The sequence below is a fragment of the Equus asinus genome, chromosome 12 (assembly GCF_041296235.1).
Source record: "Equus asinus isolate D_3611 breed Donkey chromosome 12, EquAss-T2T_v2, whole genome shotgun sequence".
Taxonomy (NCBI): domain Eukaryota; kingdom Metazoa; phylum Chordata; class Mammalia; order Perissodactyla; family Equidae; genus Equus; species Equus asinus.
The window spans coordinates 38,042,763-38,055,676 of NC_091801.1; the positions used below are offsets into that span (position 1 = coordinate 38,042,763).

Sequence of the window (12,914 nt, forward strand, 5' to 3'; positions counted from 1 at the left end):
AATTTTTGAACACTGGGCACTTTCAGTAGCTGTATATCCAACCATATGCATAAGCCACTCAGGGTATTTAAAAAATGCAGCGAGAGCAATGTGCTTGTTCACTTCCTATTTAGCAAGTCACCTTAAATGAGTTTCAGTTACACTGACAAAACTGAAAAGATCACTTCTATGGTAGATCAAAGACTCTCACCTGTTAAATGACAAACTGTACTCACTTCTTAGATCTTTAGCTTTATCAAATACCTTACTCTGTGGGGCAGTCCCAAAAGAATATAGGCTTTTTAATTTTCTGCTTTTTACATAGTATTCTGCCTCAAGTCAAACACTTGTACGTTTATCAAAACATAAAGAACTTTGGTATTTATTTAAATTTGTAACTGAGCATGTAAAATGGATTAAAAAGTGAAAAGCCTTTACAAATCTTTTTTAGCATTTTGTGCTATTTAATCATTTTAATAAATATTGCTATTACAAGAAAAGAAGTTATATTGACTCATATGTCAATTTCCTCATATTTAATATGTAATATTCCTACTCAGTCTTATGATTTTGTTAATTATAAAAAAGAAAATAAATACATGTAATAATATTTTGTTAATATAAAATGCTCTAAAATTAATAAAGTTGGATATAATATCATAGTCGTAAAAATATTTTTTTAAACTAGAATATTCTATTCTTTGTGAAATGAATACTTCCAGCAAGCATTTTGTTAATTTTCTTTCTACAGATGAGATACAGACACTGAACAGCAGGGTTACAAAAATTCAAAACTTATTCTCTACAAAGCAAAGCACAATAAAATCTCATGCTGTAGTGGAAAGCAGATACATTTTGGAAGCAGACAGACTGATTTCAACTGTCGCTATCATATGTAGGCTGAATGACCTTTATCTAATTCAACCTCTCTGAGCTTCTTCAAGGGTAGAATCATGATAAGAATGACATAGAAATTAAATATTAACATATGTAAGGCAGCTCAATAAGCACTAGGGTTTTTTTCTTCAGGGCCTATTACATATATGTGTACATGTACACCAAAAACACATCGAATAAACACAGATTTAGGTTTTATAGCAATTTGTGCAGACCATGAACATGGAAATGGGTGTAGAGTTTCACGATAGCATATGAGCACAACTATAGCTAGATCAAAACCAAAAAACAAAACCCAAACAAAAGAAACGGTAGTATTTACTTAAATACAATCAAAGCTTTTTCTATATGAGAAAATGTGAATGCCAGAGAAAGTGGATGTAAACATGTGTGTATATTTTCATCATAGTGTAGTACAGTGTTTCTCAGAGTATGATTCAGGAAAAACCTACATCAAAATCATCTAGGAGTGCTTGTTTTGAATGCAGATGCTTGTCCTACTCAAAATCTACTTTTTCAGATCTATGAGTGGCACCTCAACTTCCTCTGGTAAAAGAGAAACAAGAATACGTGCTTCCTAGGGTTCCTGTGAATATTAAACAGCATGTGTTGCGAGGCTAATACTGTATCTGACACATGTCATTATTAGGATCTTTTCTTCTAAAACGACATATGTATATTCACAAATGACTTGCTCAAGAATACCTGACCATGGTTCCATTTTCCCCCTCTTTTCCTAGAAGAACTAAGCCATTTTACTACTTTGGACAGCAGGAGACAAACAAACCCTTCCTTTTCTGATTAGTAGGTATGGTATATTCTTTCAAATATCATTTTCCCAGCACTTCTGTCTTCCACTAGACACTAGAAAGCAAGCTCTACTTTCCATAAAACTGAGTATAAAGTCTCATAAATTTGGATTTAATTAATTAAATATTTATAGCAATTCATATAGAACTAAGTGTAAATATATAATTTGTTAACTTTAAAACTTAAGGTTTTATCAATGAAATTCATTGGTTTGGATTTTAGTAAATTTATTTTAACACCCTTCAAGAATCTAAATGTAAATGTAACAGATATTGACGTGCTCATGACATAGCATTCTTATCTATCTATCTTATTTATCTTATCTACTTATCAAGATCATTCCAACTGTTAACATAGTACAGAAATTTTTAAAAAGCCATTTATATTCCATTACTCAGATAATCACTCTTAACACTTAAGTGTTCAATTTACCTTAGTTTTTTCAATGCATACACATAAAATCATTTTTTTCGAAATTTTTTTGTAATTTTTTACATTTTTCTTTTGTAATCTGATTTTGTCACACAATATTTTGTGAACCATTTCCAATTAAATAGATGAGAAATTTCATCACAGTTTTAAGATTACCTATTATTTTATACTATGAGTATGCCATAATTTATTTCACTTATCCCATATTATTGAATTTTTGGACTTTTACTTGTTTTTAGTTCCTGTTATAAACAAAAATATAATCATTATTGTACATTCATATTTGTTCTCTAATCCATAACACCTTTAGGAGAAATTCCTAGTTCAAAGAATATGTGTGTGTGTGTACTTTTCCATATCCTCAACATTACACAGATATAATCACTCTCTTTCAGTCTTTGTTAATATGGTAGGTAAAAAATAGTATCTCTTTGTTTTAACTTACATTCTTTGATTATTAGCAAATTGAAAAGAAAGTTCATTTTTATTACTTACTGTATTTCTTCTTTTGTGAATTGCTTTTTCATATAGTCCCTTCCTATATTAAAAAGATTAACTCCTTCTAGTATTTTGAAAATATCTTCACCAATTTATCTTTTGGCTTTGCTTATGATTTTTTTTCATACAGATCTTTTTCTTTTAATCATACAATCTATCAATCCTTTCCTATATGATTTCTGCTTTGGGGTTTTACTTGGAAAGTTTTTCCTTAATATACAATTGTATAAATATTTACCTATACATTCTATAACAAAATATAAAGTCTAGACCCAAGGGCATTTAAGAATTTAACATACCAATTCATTCAATCATTTATTCATTCATGCCACAAATAGCTCTTGAGCACGTATGCACTAGGGATGGTTCTAAATACTGGAGATAAAGCAGTGAGCAAGGCCAAGAAGGTTCCTGCTATGATGAAGTTATAGTCCAACAGCAATATGATCATGCAGCATATAATTTAATGTGAGATTTCAAATTAATGGGGAAAGAATGCGATATTCAATATACAATGCTGTTACAACTAGTTAACCATTAATAAAAGAAATAAATTAGATCTTATTTCATACTTTTTGTCAAGTATATTACAAATGGATTTAAAAATCTATATTTTAAAACTGAAACCATAAAAATACTAGAAAAAACATGTGACTATTATATAAAGGAATATTATATATATTCTTAAATATGAAAACCTCTTTAAAGTAAGATAAGGCAATTTTGGAAATGACATCTTATTTATAAAAAATAGAACAGAACAGGTAATTTTTAAACAATAATCTTTATTAGTGTATTTTCAAAGGTACATATAATCCTGAGCTACTGCATTTATACATTTATCATTTACTCTTTGAAGTTTACATGTATTTTGTTCCAAACTCTCTGATGAGTACATTTTTATACTAATCAGGAACATAAGTAATTTAAAATATTATTCTTATCCCTGGAATAGCCAATTAATTTACTCCAATCATCTCATTATCTAATTCTACTATATTACCGCTTTAGAACATTACTTCTTAATTAAGCAACTTCTTTTTCAAAACTGCAAAGATGGGCAGTGCAAGAGCTGATTCCTTAAATCCTAGCGAATTCTTAGAAAACTATGTTGCTTTTTGTCTTTGATCTATTTTCTTGAATAAATTGGGTAATTATCTGAGCAGCTATATTTGAGAAGAATGGTAAGAGTAACTACCTCTAATCTCAACATTTTAGCTAGTGTAAAACGTCATAGGCTCCTTTCACATGTAAGTAGTCCATAATTATCCCAATAAGAAAAATTTACCATCATCTAATGAAAAAGAGGGCAACCCAATGTAAATATATCCTTGTTTAAATGGTTAAGTATTACAAAACATGTTATGTGAAATATTTCCTCCAGGCTCTATAAAGGAATACGTACAGTAATTAACATCAAATTTCATAAATCTAGACTAGTACTTTTATAATTGGTAAATTAAAAAAACAGACAAAAATGAAAGGCAAAAGTCCTGTGATCTTTGAGAAAAAACATTTATCCAACATTATGTCCAACTGTGGGCAAATAAATATTTTCATTCTTGTATTTTAAATTACTACCAAAATATTGTATCTTTCTACAAACAACAAAAAACAAGCATACAGTATCTAGAAATGGTTTTTATCTGAGAAGAATGTCAAGTCTTTGAAGGTACACTCAATATTTTTTCCTGAATAAGGTCACTATGATCTTAGGTTAAAGTTACCATAAGCAGTTCAAGCAAAATGCATATTATTTAGATTTTAAAGCAAGCAATTTTGATAATGTTTAATTAAAAATGTAAGTATAAACGTGAAGCTATTGTAGAAACATTTATGAACACTTCTTAGGAAGACCCATAGATCAGCAAGTAATGGAATAACTGATTTAAAAATAATGAAAGGGTGATGTTGTATGTAATGTTTGGTGACAAATCCAAAAATATCTTTAAGAGATGTAAAGAACATGAAGACATAGCTTTATTATTCAGAGCTTGAAAAGCTAGCAGGAAAACAAACTATTTGTGTATAATGTAGTGCAGTGAGCATTTGTTTATAAAAGACTCCCAAAGTCTTGAAACTTCATACATAAACCGGAATGGAATCCATTAGGATAAATGATTTAAAGATGTCCAGAGTAGCTTATCAAGAACTGCTAGATACTCTCACCTGCATCACTGAATCATAAACAAACTTATGCAAAACTGTGTTCTGGATAACTCACTCTTATGGCTCCCCAATAACAAGCTCGGATAAGGCAGATCAAACCTAAGAGATAAGCAATTGCCCAAGAAACATAGGTTGCATGAAATCGCCTTGCAAAATCTTGGGTGCCAACCTAAAATAAAAAACAATATAAAAACAAAAGGTTAGAAACCTTAAGCAAACATCTGCTTACAGAACTCATGTTGGCTTACATGTGATTTTTATGAAATATATCCCTCAGGGCACAAAATTCCTATAAAATATGAGTTGGTATATTTGTTGACTATCACTGACAGAGTAAAATTTAATAAGATAATGCTGCTAGTTATATTAACAATAAATTTTATGAAGTCAACAAAAAAGCCCCCTACAACATGTTATCTCCAAAAGGAATTTAATCTATATAAATCTTTAGTATTGTGTGACACAATAGGAACATTGCTATCATATAGGACCAGGTGGAACAAAGGAGCACGGAAAGCAAATGGCAGCAAAACAGATCAGTCCCTTCCTCTTCTCCTGGGATAATCTCCAGGCTAACTGCTTAGCTTCAGTGTCCTCTAAAAATAAGTAACCTCATATTGATAATAAATCTCTGCTTGACTTGAACAGAGAATGGTTTTTCAGACCTCCATAGCTGACTAAGCATTGCTTCAGATTTGGCCATCGGCAAAATTGGTTCTGGAACTAAATAAAAACAAACAGGCTTTTGTTTAGTGGATGGCAAAGTCCCCAACGTCAAGGATATTCAGAGGGCTCCTAAGACACCATTTCACCTGGATGGGCAAGCTCCATTAAAAGCAGGTCCACGGATTGAGCTTCAGATTGCCCACAGTCCTTCAGAAGCTTCTGGACCCCGTATGCCACGGAGGCAGGCAGGGGTCATTGAAGGTTGTCCCAAGGCCTCACCATTTACTATTGATAAAGTTGAGAGAAAAAATTCTAACAGTGAGTAGAGTAATACTCACAGTTAATCCAACTCCAATGAAAATGCATATCATTCCAATGGTAACATATGCACAGCAGCGTCTTCGCGGAAGTGCACTACCCACTGAAGAACTGCAAATTCATGAGAGCAAAAGAGAACATTAAGTATTTCCATGAAGATTCTCCATTTCATCTTTATGAGTACTTATCTACGGCTTTAGTAACCTGTATACTTCCATTTATTTATTCAATTTGAGAGACAAGAACATGCATAAAAACATCATTTTTAATGAGTGACATTAATCATAATCATAAATGGTGAACTTGTGATATATTATTATGGCTTTAAACAAAGGTCAAGCCTTGGTCATTGACAATATCCAAAAGAAATCATTGTGGTCAATAATGATCTCCCAAGATAAAAATCTATTTCCAAAAAAATCTATTCTAGAATGGAAAATAAGTGCTATCTTACAAACAGCATTTGATTTTTTTTTCTAAAAAAAGAAGCCATCTTTATTTCATGTGAATGTTAAAATTAGAATACTAAGTCAATATAGCTGAGATTTCCATATATCCTATGCTTTTTAATTATCAATTCTCCAGTCCTGGAATCAGCCTTTATGTTTATCAATACCCTCATCTTTTTAATCTGTTTTAGGTATCACATGTTCCTTTTTATCTGTATCAAAACCCATACTGAACAATGAGATCTGGATTGCAAAAGAGGATCTATTTATTTATTTACTTATTTATTTGATGAGGAAGATTGGCCATGAGCTAACATCTGTGTCAATCTTCCTTTATTTTGTTTGTAGGATGCTGCCACAGCATGGGGTGATAAGTGGTGTGTAGCTCTGAGCCTGGGCTCTGAACTCACAGACCCCAGGCCGCCAAAGCAGAGTGCGTGAACTTAACCACTGCATCACCAGGCTGGCCCCAAAAGAGGATTTATTTTTTGCACCTGTCTCTAAGTCTTTGTCCACAAATTAAACAAAACAAACACAGTGGTATTGGTTTTTTTTTTTTTTTACGGTTATAACTGTAATATGCTTAGTGCATAAAATTTGGAAAATAAAGAATAAAAAGCAAAAGGAAAATTACCTATAATCCTACCACCATAAATAGTCTCTCAATATTTTGGCATATTTTCCTCCAAGCATTATTTGTAACTTGCCCATATAGCATAACTTATACATATAGCATAAGCATTTTCCTATCTCATTAAGTATTCTCACACTGGAATTCTGATGGATGAATATAACAATTTAACCAATTCTGTACTACTGAACACTTAGTGTTTTCATTATTATAAATAATGTCATCTAAACCTCATTTAAAAGCATAGTGCTTACTTTTCATTGTTTTTTTAAGATAATTTTTTAGAATTAGGATTACAAAGCTAAAGAGACTAAATTTTTTGAAATCTTTTAATAGATACTGCAAGAAGCCGATGGGAAATCCATAAAAAGCACATACTGTTAGCACACTTCTCAAGTGAAGTTCCAAATCCAAAACCTTTCAGTTCCCTCCACTTCTAATTTTCAAAATTTTCAAAATGATACAAGTATAGCAAAGATCAAACTGCCAAATTAGTGTTTTCTCTTCCTAAACATACACATATTAGCAAATATCATATATCAGGCACTGTGTTAATGAATGATGTAATGAAGTATCTGATTTGCCTTTGTATTCCGAGTGTCAACATCATGCCTAGCACATAGTAATTGCTCAAGGAATGTCTGTTGAATAAATGAAATACAGAAATGCATCACTTACTAGGCATAATTTAGAAATGTGCTATTCCAAAGAGGGTAATTTGGCAAAACAGAAAAATGATTTTCCTTAAGTCCCAAATTTTTTAAAAAATTGATGAATATTGTTGTAAATATATATCAAACTATTCTTGAATACTTAAGTGAAACATAAACATCTGGATGACCTGGGGTCATCCTTAATCGCTGTAATGTACAGCTTGCTATCTGGAGTTACTAGGGCACACAGGATTCACTGCTTTCATATCATATTTAGCCTTAGACTACTTTTAGTTTTAATTCCTATATGTGCATTTGGTTGTTTTCCCTGCCTTATATCTCACAGCTGGCCACCATTTCTCATTTACCTGTGTATTTGCCTCTGGCAGTCTAATCTACCATGAATTAGAATACAACTAAGTTTATTAGAATTATGTATTGAAGAAGTCAAAAGGTTCTAAGTGAATATTGAAACAGCTTTTCTGTAAGCCAAAAGAATACACTTTAGTACATTAACTTCAGTACATGAATTCTGCTTAGAAAACCCATGCCCATTTTTCACACTCAACTTAAACAGTTGTTAGCTCTCGGAAGTCTTCCCAGAAAAGAAATAACCTACTGCTACCCTACAACCCAAGTGACATCTCATCACAGGGATAAGGCAATGACCAACAAACACTTTGAGCATGGATAATAAACACTCATACCTTTAACACGTATGAGGTATTTGTATGCAATATGTAGTATTTTTGCATGAGTTAAAACTTTATGTCTGTGTTAAACTGTATGCTTCTGTGACTTGCTTTTTTCCCCCCCAATACTCCACATGAGACTCGTCCACATTCATATGTGGAGATTTAGTTCATTCATTTTCTTGACTATCTTCCATTACATGAAAATACCACAGTTTATTCATCCTCCTTGTTGATGGACCGTCAGGGTTTTTGTCTTGATTTTTTTAACAAAGCTGCTTTGAATACTCTTTTATATGTTTCCTTACGTACATATGCAGGAATTTCTCAAAGACATATACCTAGGAATAGAATTGCTGGGTTGTATTGAAGACATATCTTCTACTTGAATAAATGCCAAATTTATTTCCCTACCAAAATGATAGGAGAGCTTCCAGTGCTCCACCCACATCCTGATCAACACCAGCACTTGGTATTGTCCTGATGACTGACAACTTCCTGAGTGTGAATGGTATTTCACTGTAGTTTTAACATGTATATCCCTGATTTCTAGCAAGGGATTTCTAACAAGGTTGAGCATCTTTTCAAATGCCAGTTGGCTATTTGTTCTTTTATTGTTAATTGCTTATTCATATCTATCGTCCCTTTGTCTTGAGCTGTCTTTAGCTTACTGATTGACAGATGATACTTATATAATATAGATAATATTCCGGGCAGCTACATATACTGCATGTATCTTCTTATAACCTGTTTTTTTAAATTTAGTTTTAATAACATCTTTTGTGATGAGTTTTTACTAACAAAATCAATGTAATGTAAGGTAATTCTATTATAATCAAAATGGTCAATCTTTTCCTTTAAGGTTTGTGCTTTTTTTTTTGCCTTATCTAGGAAATTCTTTCCTATTTCTGTCATAAAAATATTTTTCTATGTTTTCTTCAAAAAGTATTAAAAGTTTGCTTTTTGTTTTTGTCTTGATCTATAAGAGCACAGTCCTTATAATTTTTCATTCTTATTTTACATATATTGAAGTTATATTATTGGTGCACACAAGTTCAGAATTTATGTTTCTGATGAAGTGACCATAAAAATAATTCTTTTTACACTAAATAGAGCACATGCTAAAATGCTATAATAGAGAAGTCCACAATACAGTAGCTTAAAAAGAAGTTTATTTTTCTTGCATGTAAGATTTTGAAGGTAAATGTACAGCCTGAGGTTGATAGACAGCTCTGCCCCACGACTGCCATTCATTCGACATGGGTAACAATTGTCTTACTGCAATTGCCTTTTCCAGCCAATTGAAAGAGGCACGAGAAAATCTAGACAAGCAGTTTTGTCTTTAAGGAGAGTATCAGGAAGCTATATTCTTCACTTGTGTTCATATTCCATTGGCCCTAACTTAAACACATGGTCACAAATACCTGCAAGAAAGTCTAGGAAGTGTAGTCTCTAGCTGAGTGGCCAGTAAGACTGAGAATTCTTCTACCAAAAGGAAGAAAGGAAGAACAGTTTCTGCTATTTTAACTCCTATCAATATTACTGTTTTCATGTTGGTTGGTGTTTGCCTGGTATATCTTTCCTTTTGGTTAGGGTTTCATGGTTTTATCTTTTTCCACCCTTTTACTGTCATTCTATGTTCTCATATTTCATGTGTTTCTTCTTCAAATTGCATATTAGATGTACTTCAATCTGACAAGTTTAGTCTAGTTATATATATCCTGACAACTGAAATGTATGCATTATTTCTGCTATCTTATTTTGGCTTTCTATTGTTTATGTATTTCCTATGATTTTTCACCCCCTCTTCTGGACTTCTTTTGGATTGACTGTGATTATTTTATTTCATTTTCCACCTACTATTTAGAAAGTTTTACAATTTATTTCTATTTATTTAGCAGTTACACTTAAAAATTTTAAATACATGCCTTTTAAAAACTAAAATCATTTAGTAAATCTACCTTCCTAATAAATACAAGGATCTTTAACTCTAAACATTGCACTCCCATCTTACATGTTCTTGTTCTCCAATATTTGAGTTCTATTGTATTTTTGTTTCTCCAAATTTGTTAGCATTAGTATTATTATTATTGTTGTCTTTGCTATTTTACACAATGTTCCTGATGAATGCTTACAATTTCTGGATTCACTTTTTCTTCTTGCATTACAAAAATTTCTTCCAGGGTATTTTTCCATTTTCCCTAAATTCATCTTTAGCAGTTTTGTTAGTGAGGGTATCAAGATAGTAAGCACTCTGGTTTTGTTGTTGTTGTTATTGTTTGTTGGTTGGTTGGTTCTGGCATTTGAAAATATCTTTATTTTACTTTCATTATTCTATTATGGTTTAGATAGGTCCATAAAATCAGTTTGACAGTTAATTTCTCTTAGTACTTGGAAGTATTTTTAAACTTGTTTTTTGGCTTCCATTGTTGCTGTTGGGATGTTTGCTGACAGAACTGTTATCTTTTTCATATTGAAAATCTGTCATTTCTCTCTCTGCTTTTAATATCTTCTATTTTTCTTAGGTTTTCTGCAATTTCACTATAACACATTTGTTTATTCTTCATGTATTTCATTGTTCTTTTTGAATCTAAAGGTTCATATCTTTCATAGATCTAAAACCCCTTAGGGATTATCTCTTCAAAATATCCCAACCAGTTCATTTTTTTCTTCTAGATTAGACATATATTAGATACACTAATATATATTTCTCTTAATATTACTTTCATCTGTGTCTCTTTGATGGATTCTGGGTAATTTATTTACCTCTATCTTCCAATCTACAGCTTTAGTTTTGAACTTAATCTGATCTGCTGTTTAACCTGTCCATTGCATTTTAATTTCTATAGTTTTTGTTTTGTTTTGTTTTGTTTTTTGAGGAAGATTAGCCCTCAGCTAACTACTGCCAGTCCTCCTCTTTTTGCTGAGGAAGGCTGGCTCTGAGCTAACATCCGTGCCCATCTTCCTCTAGTTTCTACGTGGGACGCCTACCACAGCATGGCTGCCAAGCAGTGCCATGTCCGCACCCGGCATCCCAACCAGCGAACCCCGGGCCGCCGAGAAGCGGAATGTGCGAACTTAACCGCTGCGCCACTGGGCCGGCCCCTCCATAGTTTTTAATTCCTAGAAGTTTTATTGTTTCTTTTAAAATCTGCCTAGTTATTGTTTTTGTTAATTTTTTTATTTTGAGACAACTGTAAGCAGTTGTATGAAATAACACAGAGAGAGATCTCATGTGGGTTCTTCTCAATTTTCCCCAGTGGTAACATCTTGGAAACTACGGTACAGTACTATAGCCAGGATATTGACATCCATACAATCCACTAATATTCAGATTTACTATTTTACTTTTACTCATTTGTGTGTGTATGTGTGTATTTAATTCTATACAATCTTATCACATGTGTGGGTTCACATATTCACCACTGCAGTCAAGATACAGAATAGCATCACCACAAGGATCCTTTTATAACCACACTCACCTCCCTCCTGCCTACCCACCCCCTGCACCCACTACACCATCACTAACCTGTTCTCCATTTCTAAAATTTTATCATTTCAAAAATGTTACATAAATGGAATCATACTGTAGGTAACCTTGTGGGGCTGGCTTTTTTCACTCAGCATAAATTCCTCGAGAGATTCATCCAAGCTGTTGCATGTGTCAATAATTCATTCCTTTGATTGTTAACTAGTATTTCAAGGTATGGATGTACCATAGTTTGTTTAACCATTCACCCACAGAAGAACATCTGGGTGTTTCCAGTTTGGGACTATTGAGAACAAAGCTGCTATGAACATTTGTGTATAGGCCTAGCACAATGAGATTAAAGGACAGAAGCAAGAAACTGTATTGTATATTTATGGAAGTAGAAGAATTTGTTGAGGCTGGGACATAAGAGGTCATGTGTTGAGGTGGAAGAAAACATAACAAAAGATATCACTAGAGAAGTTAGGCAAATACCTAAACCTGGAGGGTTGTATATACCTTGCTAGGAAGTTTTGGAGTTTGATTTTGGCTTTTAGGCAATGGGCCTATATGTCACATTTACGTCAATAAGTAGAAAATGTCCTTTGTTGGGATACTTTATATGACACTAATAGGCAAACCTAGGATAACACTGTAAATAGAACCTCTTTGGGTTGTGCAGTATACAACCTGCACAACTGTATGCCATGGCCATAAATTTAAAAGATTTGAATCTAAAAGATTCGAAGCCAGAAAATTTAAAAATGTCTCTCTGGGAACCATTACTCTAGTAAATGGATAGAAAACTACAAGGCTGAAGGCCAAGAGATAAATTAGAAAGCTATTGCAGTAGTGCTGATGAGAGATCCTGAATGCACGAACTAAAGGAGTAGAATAATGAGAATAAGAGAACAGAAACGAAATGTCAAGAGACAGAATTGATAGGACTTGTTTCCATTTGGACATAGGGAAAAACATACATTCCAACTTCTTGCTTGGTCAGCTGGGCAGATGGGATAACATTCTTTAATATAATATATTTATCAATACACAAGGAAAATTAGCTGGCAGAGTGGGGTAAGGAAGGTGGATATGTTGTGTCTGAGATGCCTATAGACACCCAGGTTAAGATAACTATAGGTAAAACAGTGAGTACTGATTGTATATTTATATCAGGAGCTCCAAAGAGAGATCTGGGGTGATTTAATGGCATATTTGTTGTGATTTAATGGCATATAATTGACACGGGAA

At 32.7% G+C, this 12,914-nt stretch overlaps 1 protein-coding gene and 1 non-coding gene across 2 annotated transcripts in view; both read right to left on the reverse strand.

Annotated features, from left to right (window-relative positions):
* Nucleotides 1-3,384: 3,384 nt before the first annotated feature.
* Nucleotides 3,385-12,914, reverse strand: part of PIP4P2 (phosphatidylinositol-4,5-bisphosphate 4-phosphatase 2) — a 54,032-nt gene continuing 44,502 nt past the window's right edge. The window contains exons 6-7 of the mRNA XM_014853410.3: nucleotides 5,790-5,880; nucleotides 3,385-4,954 (exon numbers count right to left, since the gene is read on the reverse strand). Of these exons, the coding sequence (XP_014708896.1) occupies nucleotides 4,811-4,954; nucleotides 5,790-5,880 (235 nt within the window). The 3' untranslated portion in view covers nucleotides 3,385-4,810. The remainder of the gene's footprint in view (nucleotides 4,955-5,789; nucleotides 5,881-12,914) is intronic.
* LOC123275910 (small nucleolar RNA SNORA40) lies at nucleotides 6,416-6,518 on the reverse strand. The gene has a single exon (XR_006512081.1). It is a non-coding gene; the product is annotated as a small nucleolar RNA SNORA40 (small nucleolar RNA).